The 12,964-nt window shown below is 45.0% G+C and overlaps 2 protein-coding genes across 2 annotated transcripts in view; both read right to left on the reverse strand.

Annotated features, from left to right (window-relative positions):
• Positions 1–8,315, reverse strand: part of HAVCR2 (hepatitis A virus cellular receptor 2) — a 20,727-nt gene extending 12,412 nt beyond the window's left edge. The window contains exons 1-8 of the mRNA XM_031055203.1: positions 8,043–8,315; positions 6,346–6,690; positions 5,729–5,779; positions 3,740–3,819; positions 3,425–3,481; positions 2,880–2,994; positions 2,561–2,600; positions 2,087–2,178 (exon numbers count right to left, since the gene is read on the reverse strand). Coding sequence (XP_030911063.1) covers positions 2,087–2,178; positions 2,561–2,600; positions 2,880–2,994; positions 3,425–3,481; positions 3,740–3,819; positions 5,729–5,779; positions 6,346–6,690; positions 8,043–8,091 — 829 coding nt within the window. The 5' untranslated portion in view covers positions 8,092–8,315. The remainder of the gene's footprint in view (positions 1–2,086; positions 2,179–2,560; positions 2,601–2,879; positions 2,995–3,424; positions 3,482–3,739; positions 3,820–5,728; positions 5,780–6,345; positions 6,691–8,042) is intronic.
• A 1,299-nt stretch (positions 8,316–9,614) lies between these two features.
• Positions 9,615–10,581, reverse strand: MED7 (mediator complex subunit 7). The gene has a single exon (XM_031055263.1). It carries the CDS (start codon positions 10,565–10,567, stop codon positions 9,875–9,877), a length of 693 nt encoding a protein of 230 aa, XP_030911123.1. The 5' UTR covers positions 10,568–10,581; the 3' UTR covers positions 9,615–9,874.
• Between the last annotated feature and the right edge of the window lie 2,383 nt (positions 10,582–12,964).

The following is a 12,964-nucleotide window of genomic DNA, read 5'->3' on the forward strand; positions in this document are numbered from 1 at the left end:
CCCTGCAATGATCAGAGTTTCTCCCATTACTGACCATCCAGCAGTGGCTGTGAGCTGATGCTCAGCTGATGCCAGAGCAGGGAGCAGCTGAATCTCACCTGGGGCACAAACTTGGGTCATTAATCAGCCAGAAATTCCCATGAAGCTTGTCCAGACAGAACTGGACAGAATGTCACAGGTAACCAGGAAAGGCACAGGATGAACAGAGCATCCTATCAGCTCTGTTTTTATAGCAAGGCTGGGCCAACAGCAGAGGGCATGGAAAAAGGACACCCAAAATCCAAGTGTGCTGGGAGGAACCACAAACACATGGGGCACTTTCTGCTTTTGTACTCCTGTCTAGTGGCTTCTTGCAGGCAGAAAAGGCAGAGGTGTCTCTAAAAAAAAGAGAGTTTTCAGCTCATCAGCTCAATGTGCTGCCACACAATCTCCTGATGGCTGAATGGTTTCCAAGTGCCACCTGCTTGTGTCTAAGGCTCATTTTGAAACGCCTGTTCCAAGATCCACTGACACAAGTGCAGGTAGGAAAAGCCCAGGCAGCTTCTGCCTTTTTGGATATGTATTACACTGCATGCCCAAGGCAAAGTTCTTGCTCCACACTACCTGTGCAAAGTCTGTTTACCAAGCAGTTGCAGAGCAGAAAGATTTTGCTTGATTCAAGATTTTGTTTATCAGATACTCTGGAACTTTATTTTAGGTGAAAAACTTGCTGATGCAAGAATTAGTCTGAATTAGTCTGTAATATTAATTTAAAAATCCTTATGAACAAGCATCTTTTAGGATTAGGAGTCTTAAGCCTGGCCCACAAACTCCTTAAGAGTATGAACAGTTGAAATCAGATTATTTTGGAGATCCCACATGTCTAACTCTGACCCAGTAGAGACTGATTACATAAAACTGTGGAAAGCAGAAATTGCTGAAGAAGTTTCCTGAGAGCCAGTTCAGAGACCAGATCAGACTTCCTCCAGCTCCTGTCATGGGCTGGAGCCTGCAGCAGCAACATGCTAACCCAGGCAGAAGGAAAGCACTGTCTGCAGCAGGGGCAGAGATTTGGGGTCAGTAATTGTTATGAATAGTCAAATGCAAAAATACAGTCTGACATCAGCCAGTCATTTCTGATTCTCTACCTTCTTACACAAAGCTACACATGATGTGAAGACAGAAAATGGCAGAGCTGATTTTGTCCATCACTTTTCCTGATATCTAGAGATGTGTGAAGGCAAGGCCAACTTCCAGCTAATATTCTCTGCAATGTCCATGATTTCTCTGCAAGCTAAGAAAATAACTTCATTAACTTTACAAAGGCAGGGGGGAAGGTTGTTCAGATTTTTTAGAAACTGTGAAGTGAGACTTTCGACCCCAAGGGCTTCTCAGGGTAAAGATGTGCCTGAGGAGAAAGCCACAGAAAAACAGTGATGTACTTTGCCAAAAAAACTCGCACTTAGTCATAATTCTCTCACAGCACACAAGCTGTGACTGTTCTGTCCATTGAGGCACTGATGCTGTAGGCTTCAAGGATATCCCCTTGGGGGTGAGCAGCCATAGCTCCCCCAGATTTAATTCCAGGTGGACAGACATTAATATATTGCATTACTGAGCTGTTACCAGAACAGGCCATACCTGATTGCAATGAAAATACAACTAAGTGTGTATTAAATTACTAATACTACCAAGATTGGCCATGTGACCTCTTTGTCACACAGCTCTGAGATTGCTTCTGCCCTCTGATGGCACAGACTCTGTGGAAGGTGGCAGATAGAATCCACAGTGAACACAATTGTGCCCTTCTGGCACTTCCTCTTTTTTTTTCCCAACAAGGAAGCGAGAATTTGAAGCAGATAATAAATATAATCATAACTTTCTTTAGGAAATGGAATGTTCCACCAATGACAGTTTTGGTTTCTGTCTCTGGAACAGGCTGATAAAGATTTTAATTTAAAGTGTAGCTTTTATTTGTTTTATTATTAGGATGTGAATAATGCTTCAGTAGTGGTCACGCTCAGCTGCTGAGCAGAGGGAGCAGCCAACATTTTGCAAACTGTTTAATGTCCCAGCAATGACAAAGGCAGCCATGCATCCAGTCCTTAGTCCATGATATAAACATTTTCCTCAGCAGGATTCTCCTCTTCCAGGACACTATGGCTTCCCATACCTAGTGGCCTCTGAAATGCAACAAGGCTGCACAAAAGAGTAAAAAAACCATGGTGTTAAACCCAAAAACGGACAATAAAACCACAGAGGAACAGATCAACAAGCTCACTAGAACATGTAAAATATGCTTAAACATGTGATCATGACTGATAATGAATCATCTTTCCACTTATGAGACAATTGACACCTGAGGTTAGCAAGCTCTGTAATGTGAACTGACAGTGACACTTATTTTTGCTTTTTAAGTAGCAAAAAATAGCAGGAGTTATTAGTTTCTTTTTATAATATTTTCTATTAACTTGAGGTTAAAAAAGAAAGCCAAAGCATGTGGTGGAATGGTCAGCACAGCAACATTTTTTTTCTGCAACCTCATTTGTCCTTCTAGCAAAAGCAGGAACAGAAAACTTACCTTGCAGAACCACCCATCTTCTTGATGTTGTAAAAATATTCTAAGGACCATTCAGAATGAAAAGAAAGAAAAAAAAAATTGTTTCAACAATTTGAAGCAAGTAAAGTAGTCGGTTCAAAGATAAACTCGTGTAAGAAACTAAATAAAGGAACTTCAAAAATGTTTTCAGGATAGGAAATTCCCACTGTGAGCAGCCACAGCTCAGGGGCCTCCAGGGACCCCAGCTCCCTGCCCTGAGGTGGGAGATGTGGCATCAGCCCCAGCTGCGGCTGGACAAACCTGAACAATCCTTGAGTCACTGCCTATGGAAAGTACTCACGTTTAGTGAGGAGCAGAGCCAGAATCAGGATGAGCAGAAGTGCTGCACATGAGCCAATCCCAATGTAGAGCCCATGCTCTGGGTGCTGCTCTCTGGGAAGTGATACAGATGCGTTCTGTCAAACACAAGCCAAGGAGCATTAGAGGAACTGACAGCAAGAAGCTCATGCAACACCCAAAGGCCTTCTGTGTGTTTTGCAGCTCTGCAGGAAAAGCACACCTGAGACCAGAAGCTTAATGTGAGAAACAGGCCCAGTTTCAAGCAGAATCTCTGCAACAATTGTGTGAACCGTGCTGTTAAACACAGGCTCAAGATTTTCAGAAGACCTGAAGTTATGCCAAATCCCATTTATTCAGGTTTAATAATATTTGGTGATTTTTTTTTTAATGAATAATATGTCTCATGATGTCACACCCTCCCACCTGTGCTGCAGAGCTCAGCAGGACACACAGAGCTGCCTGTTTGACCCCTCTGCACGGGGAGTGCAGGGCAGCCCTGTGCTCTCAGGTGGCCCAAGCTCCACTCCTGCCCATGTCCTGCCATACCTGCAGGTTTGCAGCCACATCCAGGCAGTCTGAGGGGCCTGAGCAGGGAGTAGAGGCCTGAAAAGAAATACAAATGTTGCTAAAGCTCTTCCCCCTCTAGAAGGAAGTACTTTATGCATGCTAAGCAGGGGTTTTCCCCCCGCCCCCCAATAATGGGCACATAAGCACTCTTTATAACCACTAAACACGCAGACTACCAAACAATATTCTGTTGCAATCAGACAAAAGCAGTGGAAGTGACCTGTAAGGATGACCCAGTAACCTCTCAAGTCCCTCTACTCTGTCTAGGTGTGCTACAGCAAGGCTGATGCTTACAGTCTGAGGAGCTTCTGAAGCAGAAACCGATGGCCAGGTCCTTGTGCCAGTGAAGGAGGATTCCCTGGTGCTGCCAGGACCTGAGCAAAGGCAAGACAAATAACATCACTTGCACAGAGAACTGCTCTGCCTTGACAGAGAAGAATTTGTACAGCTGACTTGGGACCCTGAACTACTCTGTGTATCAGCAGTCTGGGCTCTGCATATCATAAGAGGTTGGTGCCTTCAGAGGGCAGCACAAAACTCTGAATATTGAAGTTTCTGCTGTCCTTTTCAAAGCTTTGAACTCCTTCTTAGAAACACTTGACTCACTGTTATCTCAACACTGGGAAGGAGTTACCAGTCAGTTCTGGAGCCAAGAAACAGTGGCCATAGGATCATAAAACAGACTGGGATAAAAGGGATTTAAAGCCCCTATCATCCCCTGCCATGGGCAGGGACACCTTCCACTAGACCAGGTTTCTCAATGCCCCATCCAACCTGGCCTTGAAGCAAAAAATGATGCATAAAGCAAACTTAGGTTATCAGCTGAAAACTGATGAAGATTAGCTCAGGGCCTTGAAGCAGCACATGATGCAGAGTCACAGAGAGCAGGTGATACTTTTAAAGCTCCAGGCAGCTATACAGTAAACAGACTGAACAAAATGTGATATATTTGCATAAGGACCTGCAGTACATTTTGAGGTAATTTCCCAGGGCATAGCTGTTCACCACATTTAAAATTAAGAGCTACAAATTTATCTATCATCAGTCTCAGTCTCTCCATGTGCTGTCAGATGACACGAAAACCTCCTGAACACAAAATCTCCCGTTCCCTCTATGCCAGCCCCAGCTGGTTGCTTCTATGTTTTACATTGTTACCTTATCCCTTTATTTTGAAGAGGACAGGATCATCAGCTTCCACTGGATATTCTAGAGTATTTCTAAATCAGAGGCACGTGGCCACCTGCCTTTTCCCATCTCCTCAGTGTGAACATGCACACACTACCTTGTATTCTGAAAACTTCAAACACTGTTCCACCAGCAGCTGAGGAAGAGGTCACAGGGATAAGAAAATCCCTGAGTTCTAAGATTGGAATCAATGTTGTTTGCAACTAGAATAGAAACTGTCTGAGAAAGTTTTCACTTCTTCTTTCAAAAAGGAAATGCAACTGTTGTAACATTAATTTGGAGTTGCTTAGCTGAAAACATCCAAGATAGAGGGAGAAATACAAATAGCATCCCTGATTTTTTTTTTCCAGAATCCAGAGAATAAGCCATTGCTACACCACGAGGTTTCTCTTGTGTAGTGGAAATTAAAGTTGTCTTTTTCAGACTGGAAAGATGCAGCTGAGTGGGTTCATGATAGAAGTTTATCCTTTTGTGAAGGGAATGGAGAAAACAGTGAGGAATAGCTGAGCATTGACTCATCCCCTGCAGTGAGGGACCTCATATTAAATGTGCACAGAGGCTGTGGGCAGCCTCAGGGACACACCTTACACCAGGGTGGAACAATAATTTGGCACTGTGTCACAAAATTAATGTCATTTTTCTACCATCCTCCTTAATCATCTGCTGCTACAGGTTGCAGGAGCCTCAATTTTATGTTCCTTTGAGCTAGTGCAATAAAACAGTTCTGATTAAATAGTGGGTACACCCAACTCCTAAAAGTTATGTTTTACCATTCATGGGATGCATTTCTAGAAGATGAGGTGAGATTTTATACCACAAAAAAACCCCAACAAACCAAAACAAAAGTCAAATAAAAGCAAACCTTGCAGTACACTAAACCATCTACTTAAGCATCACACCTGGAAGCAGCTTCCTCCCAAATATACATGTTCCTTCTGTATAATATCAAGCAGAATTTAAATCCAATTTCTGATCTTTGGTAATGTTTAATAAATTTAAGCCAAATATTTCTATCATCTACCATATTTTTTTTCCTTCCTAAGATTCCCCATTTGCAATATGGCTTGTATATGCTATTAACACTTGGATAAAAATTACCTGAGGTCTGTTCAGAGGTGTAAGTGTGAGGACTTGCAGTAGAGATCCTTGCTGATGTTAAAATATAAAACAAAATCAACACATAATTAACCTTATTGGGCATTTGTGTATTGAGAAAGAGACTGTGTTTTTATAATAAAAATCTGCTAGCAAAGTACAAGTACATTGTCAGCCACTTGTTCTAAATAGTATCACAAGCAAGGGAAAAACTAAAAATCAAAGGAAGAATGCATAAAAAGCTTCTCTATACCAATTCTGCATCCCTGGGCTTTAATCTGGAATGAAGCAAGGAAAATCAAACCCAGCTTTCAATGACAAAAGTGCAGCAATAAAGCTTTGGATGAATACTTTATGCTGCCCTTCCTTTTAAATTCTTTGGTGTCTCTAAGAATGCTCCATGCAAGCATCATGTCCTTTTTTAAATGCAGTGACTGCAGTGGGATAACAACATTGCCAAAGGCAGCTTTATTGAGGTAGCACTAACAGCAGATGGGCAAGGTCCTCAAGATCAGTCTTATGGATGACTGCAGAAATCATTTCCACCACAAGCTTTGAAGTCCAGCCCCAGGAGCAGACCCACCACAATGGTACTCACAAGAGCACGGCTCTGCACTCACCTTTCTTCACCACAACCTTGCGATGAATCAGTTGATCATTGAACCACCCTGGGATCTCCACACGGCAGCAGTAGGTCCCAGAGTCTGATTCCCTGGCGTCCACAATTGTCAGGGACACATCCCCCCTGTGCAGGTCCCCTTTCAGCTGGTACCTGCTGCTGTGCTGCTGTGTCACCCTCCAGCCATCTGTCCAGATAATGGGCTGGGAACACTTTGAATTGGGGCAGCTGCCCCGGCCCCAGCACATGGATGTGATACTGTTTCTGTTCTGGACACTGTAGCCGCAGGGCACAGTGATGTCCTGCCCCACCTCTCCTATCACAATTAATTCTGATACTGTGGAGCCTGTGGACAAAAAGACAAAGAGTTATAGAGCACAGGGCACGTGGAAGCTTCTTGTGCATCTTGCATGTCTGAAACCTCCCATCTCCCAAAGAACATCAGGCTTTGCTGGATCGGATTTTGCACAAATAGATATTTGTGTCCTGGCAGGACTGGTGCAGTGAGGGATAACGGTCAGGCCAGGGACATGTTCAGAGAAATAACATTTTCTGCAGCCTCTGCACATAGGCAATAAGATGAAGAAACTCTGTGACTTCTCTTGAGCCAGGTGCAGTCTCTTGGCTCTTAACTTTTTCCTTTGTGTGCATTTAACCCAAGCCACACACACAAGGGAACAGTAAGACATTGACTTTTCTCAAAACCACTGTGGGAAACTCTTCCCTGCTTTCAATGAACTGAACTGCAGGTTTTATCTGAATGATCACTGCTGAATGAATTTCCTTTTCTATTGTCTCAAGGCAGGTTTTGCCAATTCTTATTACAAGAAATGTTTCAGGGCTTTTCTGAGGAATATTATATATACTCTCTTTTTTGTTCCACTACCTTATTCCCTCTTCTAAGTCTTATGTAATTTTTAACTTGTTTGCTTCCCCATAAATTTGTCACATTTCCTGGAGGCCGTGTCACGCTACTCAGGTCAAGACAATGAGCCCTAACACCCAGTAGACCATTCATGACAGCAAAAAAATACACTAGAAATAAGTCTCTGAAACCAGCTTATCTCCTTTAACATGAAAAGGAAGCTCAAAATGTAACTCATCATAAAAGGCTTTATAAAAAACTACAATAAATATCTGTAATACCCCTTTTCTTTCTACTGAATTTATCTTACCACCACTGTCTTTATTATTACCACTTTACAACCTGTTGTTTTCATTGCTGTTGCCCTTAACAATCTAGGACTTCTCCCTCAGGATTTAAAAAAAAAAAAAGGAAAAATTCTCAATTTGTCCCAATATTTCATATAGCTAAGAAATACCAGAAGCCACAGTTTATCTTTTCCTTGTCTACCTAAGCTTTCATCTTCACAAAGCCTGCCAAAGTAAAATGTCTTTGTTTTACATCTTCTCTAAAACAATTCGAAGTTCTCTGCTGAAATCATCATTGTCTAAAAAAGCCCATTAGCAAGAAGCAGCATCTTTAAAAGCACCATACCCTCAGCATGTTTCTGTTTCACAAAGGAGAAAAGGTCATTAGAACTCTATTGAGCCACCATGAAGTTCTATTTTAACACAGAGAACTGCAGCCTCTGTGATGTGACCACTCTTCCTTCTGCAAGACAAAATTCTCTTTGCCACCCTCAGAATCCCTGATGTGTGTCACCTCCACCCAGCTGTTTCTGCCCCCTTGGTTACCTGTGAGCAGCAGCAGGAGAAGCCAGGTCAGGCAGATGTGAGACAACATTCTGGCTGAAGGTGACAAACAACGCTCCTGTGCACCCTTCTCATTCAAGAAAAATTATCTTCTTTGTGAACTTCTGTGTTTCCTTCTTAGCAGATAATCTCCAGACAGAGCTGTGGTGCCTCTCAGTCCACTCTGGGTTGTTTTGCCGAGGTTGTGCTGTGTGCTGCAGCACAGCTGCTGGGGCAGGATACAAGTGCACCGAGCTACTGCTGGCGAGGCTTTGACTGAGAGGTGACAGCACTTCACAGCACCACACAAATCGGCTTCTCGTTTTTGCCGGATCTGTTTGATGACTGTAAGTGAAACTTGACAGCAGCACAGAGCTGAGTGTCAGCAATCCACTGCCCCAGACTGCTTCCCACACCTGCTTTTGCCACAGCAGACAGGGTTTGGATAGAAGATTAGCAGGCTGTGGGAAGTGGGAAGGGCATGGCCAAGTAACAGAGTTGCAGGATGAACTATTCAAGCTTTTCATCCTAAGTTTCTGGTTCTAATACTTAGAGGCAACTCAGAGCATCTTCTGGCAAATTTTCTTTGCCAGCAATAATTTGGTGGTTTTGGAAAACTGTTACACAGCTGAGTCTAATGGAGTGCCAGTCTTTTTTCGCATTTAAAAATGCCATCTGCATCTGCATAAACATCCAGAATAGAGAGGAGACTTGAAAAAGTAGTGTGGAAACTGTAACTCAAGGCTTACTCTGAAAAAATGCTGAAATACAGCTTTGGAGAAATGCTGTCCCCAGGCCACTCTCTCTGTGCCCGGATCACCACCCTCTCCTCAAGAATATCTTGTCTTTTTATATTATTTGGGCTAGAAATGCACCTGTGATTGAGGGCCAAAAAATGTTCTTTGCTGAAGCAGCTAAACTACTTCACAGTGTTTTATACAGGTGAATTAAGTACTAAGGAGTTATTTATGAGTAAGTTGAAACCTTGGAACTAAAATTGGAACCTTGCCTTGCATGACTACCTTATAGGAGAACAGAGGCACCAAACTGACAGGTGTTTTAAGCGAAAATCAGGAAAACCAAGGGATCAATATAGCTGAGAAACACACTGGCAACACGCTTGAAGAAAAGAAGTGATAGAAAGTGGGATGAAGGGTGATTTTTGCATGCAGCAGCTGGAAGCAGAAATCCTTAAGAAATGGCTTCCTCTCAGCTCCTGTGGTTTCTGAGGAAACGGCTAGAGGAACAATTCTGATAATTACCAGCAGGATCCTGAAACTGCTCTGCAAGAATGGGAAAGGCTGGCTCTGCCAGGATCCCAGGAAAGCCATTTTGGTCACACAATAAAAGGATCTGAGAGCTACAGGACAACAGTTAACCCATTTGCTTTAGATTTCACCTCAAACACAGACCATAAGGAATGCCTTGATGTAATCTGTGTTTCTGTATGCCTGTTTTCCAAGCTCCTGTGTGTTTTTTGTGCAAGAAACAAACACCATTTCTGTAGGAATTTCTTCTTGACTCAGCATATAGAATTATAGAATGGCATATCCAAAACAAGCAGCAAGTGACAAATGAAAGTACAACAGGAAAAGCCAACTTTAATCTGTGCCTACCATCTCACATGATACATTTAACAAAAATTAGACTTTTTCATTTTTACCAGAAAACCACAAAACTTTAAACATTTTCATCTGCCCAGTCACTCATAACCTCCAACAGGTGCACAACAAATGCTTTGTCTGCTTGTACAACAGCAAAACAAAATACAACGTGTATCCTCAGAACCCCTTCTGTCTCTCACTGCAGTGCAGTAACAAAACCAGCCGCTTGCTTCATGTCATTTCATCAATAATGCTGCACATTGCTGCATCCTTGTCCAAAACCTGATCTCTCTTGCCACCAGAACGCTCCCTCTGCTTTTCGCTCTGCCCAGCGCAGCTGCTGCCATCATCAGCATCCATGGGCTCCACGCTGACCCTCAGTCCCCCCTCTGTGTGAGGCAGGTCATCGGGCAGGGAAGCCAGGCAGTTCTGGATCATCTCCACCACTCTCTCCAGGTGCTTCTGGAAGCGCTCGGCCGTCTCCAGGCGCTGCCGTTTCTGCACCTCCATCATCACCCTCAGCGTCTCCCTGGCCTGGTGAGGCCGGTACTCGTTTATCAGGTGATGCACGTGGACAAAAAGCAGTTTCAAGTCTTCCAGTTTCTCCTCTCGCTTTATGCTCCCTGGACTCCTTATCAAGATGTCCAAGAGGTCCAGGAAGTTGACCAGGATAGACATGTTAAGTTTCCTTAACTCCTTCTTGTGATCAAACTGCATAGGATGCAACCGTTCAATACCCTGGCTCTCCAGGGGCCGAATGATCAGATCATCACACTGGAACTGGTTCCCAAACATCATGTAGCTGTCCTTGACAGGCGGGGGTGGCTTTGGAGCCAGCCCTTTACGGATATTTTCATCAGTGTATTCTTTGATATATTGCATTGGAGGCGGAGGAAGGGCGCTCACTTGCTGAGGTTCACCCATTTTTGCCAGATGAAATTCCTAGGGAATGACCCAAGAAGCAAACGTTAACAAATTGCGTCAATAGGTTGTAATATAAATGTAAACAAAGACAAAATACGGGAGGTGGCAGTGAGCCAGAAGAAACAAATCTCTGTGCAGAATACTGGAAACTCCTGGGAAATCCATGTTATCTTTTGACTAAGGTTTACTTATAGCAAGATTAACTGTACTAGAAGCACACAGAGCACTCATTTCCCTAAATATGAAATACCCGCCTGTAAACTGGGCACCCAAAGAGAGAGGGGTGACCCCCTTCCCCAGATGGGGCAGAAGCCTGGTGGGCAAACCCCTCAGAATCACAGAATATCCCAAGCTGGAAGGGATACACAAGGATCTGCACAGGCTCTGCACAGAACACCCCAATAATTTCCCCACTGTGCCTGAGATCGTTCCCCAAGGCTTCTTGAACTCTTTCAGGTTTGGGGCTGTGACCAAGGAGAGCCTGGGGAACCTGTTCAGTGCCCAGCTACCTTCTGGAGAAAGAACCTTTTCCTAATATCCACCTAACCCTCTCCTGGCACAGCTCCAGCCGTTCTCTCGGGCCCTGTCACTGGTCACAGAGAGCAGAGGTAGGCGCTGTCCCTCGGGGAGAAGCTGCAGTGAGATCCCCCTCAGTCTGCCCTCCTCCAGGTTGACCAGACCAAGCGCCCTCAGCCGCTCCTCATACAGCTTCCCCTCTTCACCCGCGCCCACGAGAGACCAAACAGGGCCCACACCCGCCGCCCTGCGCCGAGCCGGGCTCTGGGGAGGCCCAAACCCCGCGGCGGGGCTCGTCAAGTCAGTGCTGAAGAGACAAGAGCAGAAACCACAGCCCGCCGGAGGGCACGAACCCCGCAGAGGCCTCACCGGCCCTCCCGCCCTCACCTGCCCGCCCCGCCCGCCGCGCTCCAGAGCAGTCAGGCACTCATCCACTCAGCTCGTTCCGGGGCGGGGCCACGCGCGGGGCGTGGCTCCCGTCGTGGTGGGGCCGGGGCTGCTCCGTCCTGGGACCGCCGGGATCACTCAGGATTCTGTGGCTCTTCAGGGTTTTGTGACCCCCTCAGGGTTCTGTGATCCCCCGGCGTTCTGTGGCCCCTCAGCGGTGTGTGGCCCCTCAAGGTGCGGGGCTCTCTCGCCACAAACCGCTGTGAGGCGGCAGGACCCGCCGGGGCGGGAGGAACCAGCCCGGCGTCCCTCAGGGATGCCCGCTCCGCTGGGACGGCGCTCGTCAGGGAGACACAGAAATCACAGAAAGCACAGAAAACACAGAAACCACAAAATCAATTAGGTTAGAAAAGACCTCTGAGGTTCCCCTGGGAAGTGTTTGCAGCCTTCTGGCAGCAGAATACACTAAATCTGCCCATAACTGTGACACACAGTTGGGCTCCGTTGCTTTTCTTTCAGTTTTCTTCTTGGGGGAGTTGAAGTTAACATGGGGGATGTAAGTTTTCCACGGGTCAGCTGGAGCTGGGCTTGCTGGCATGGCTTCTGCAGGGTTTTGTCTCTGAATGGCCAACAAGGAAGGATTTTTCGATACTTGGTCGTTTCTGTGCCGTTCTCTCTCAGCAGATGGCAGCAATGGTCTTGGTGACAGGGACCCATCACCGCACACGCAGTGTCATTTACAGATTCACTCTTCCAGATCGATCATATGCTTAAAAAAAATCCATCGAATGATAATTACTTTGGATCCTGTTAATTATTTCTAAGAACATGCAAAGAAGATCCAGAATCGTTAGATTTACTTGATGAGAAAGCCTGAAATGATGCACAGAATATCTGAATATTTATATACTCCAAACTAAGCTACGCTTTACAATTTACAATGAGTTGAATATTTAAATATTCCAAACTGAACTACACAATTTACAGTGAGGACAAGCCTGGCTGCAAAATAGGCTGATTTGCTTTCATTTGTAAGCAATTTGCTGAATTCAGAGAAGGATGCAGTTCCATGCTGCAATTAAAACGTTACTGCTTTGGAGAAGGTGATTTTATTCTTTCACCCCTATTCGTGCTTCCTCATCTCTCTCTCCTTTCTTCCTTCCCTGCTCCTCCAGCCCCTCACTGGCTGTGCAACCTTTTCTTGTCACTGCTTGTGCCACCACCATTGGGCACTGGATTGCAAAGCAAACTGATGCAGCCCCAAACCCCATCACTGCAGGTTTTTTTGTTAAGTTTTCAGCTTTTCTAATGAGTTAACATGCTGTGATGTGTGCCCTGTGAGCATCAGGGAGAGCTTTTGAGAGAGGAGTGTGCATAGGCAGAAGGAAAGGAGGAGGTTGGGAACATGGGGTGGGGAATTGTCCTCTCCATTTCTGTGACAGAAAGGTCTTATCTTGTCTCAAATCATCTTGTTACATCATACTCTGAAAGACA

The sequence above is a fragment of the Geospiza fortis genome, unplaced genomic scaffold, assembly GCF_000277835.1.
Source record: "Geospiza fortis unplaced genomic scaffold, GeoFor_1.0 scaffold55, whole genome shotgun sequence".
Taxonomy (NCBI): Eukaryota; Metazoa; Chordata; class Aves; order Passeriformes; family Thraupidae; genus Geospiza; species Geospiza fortis.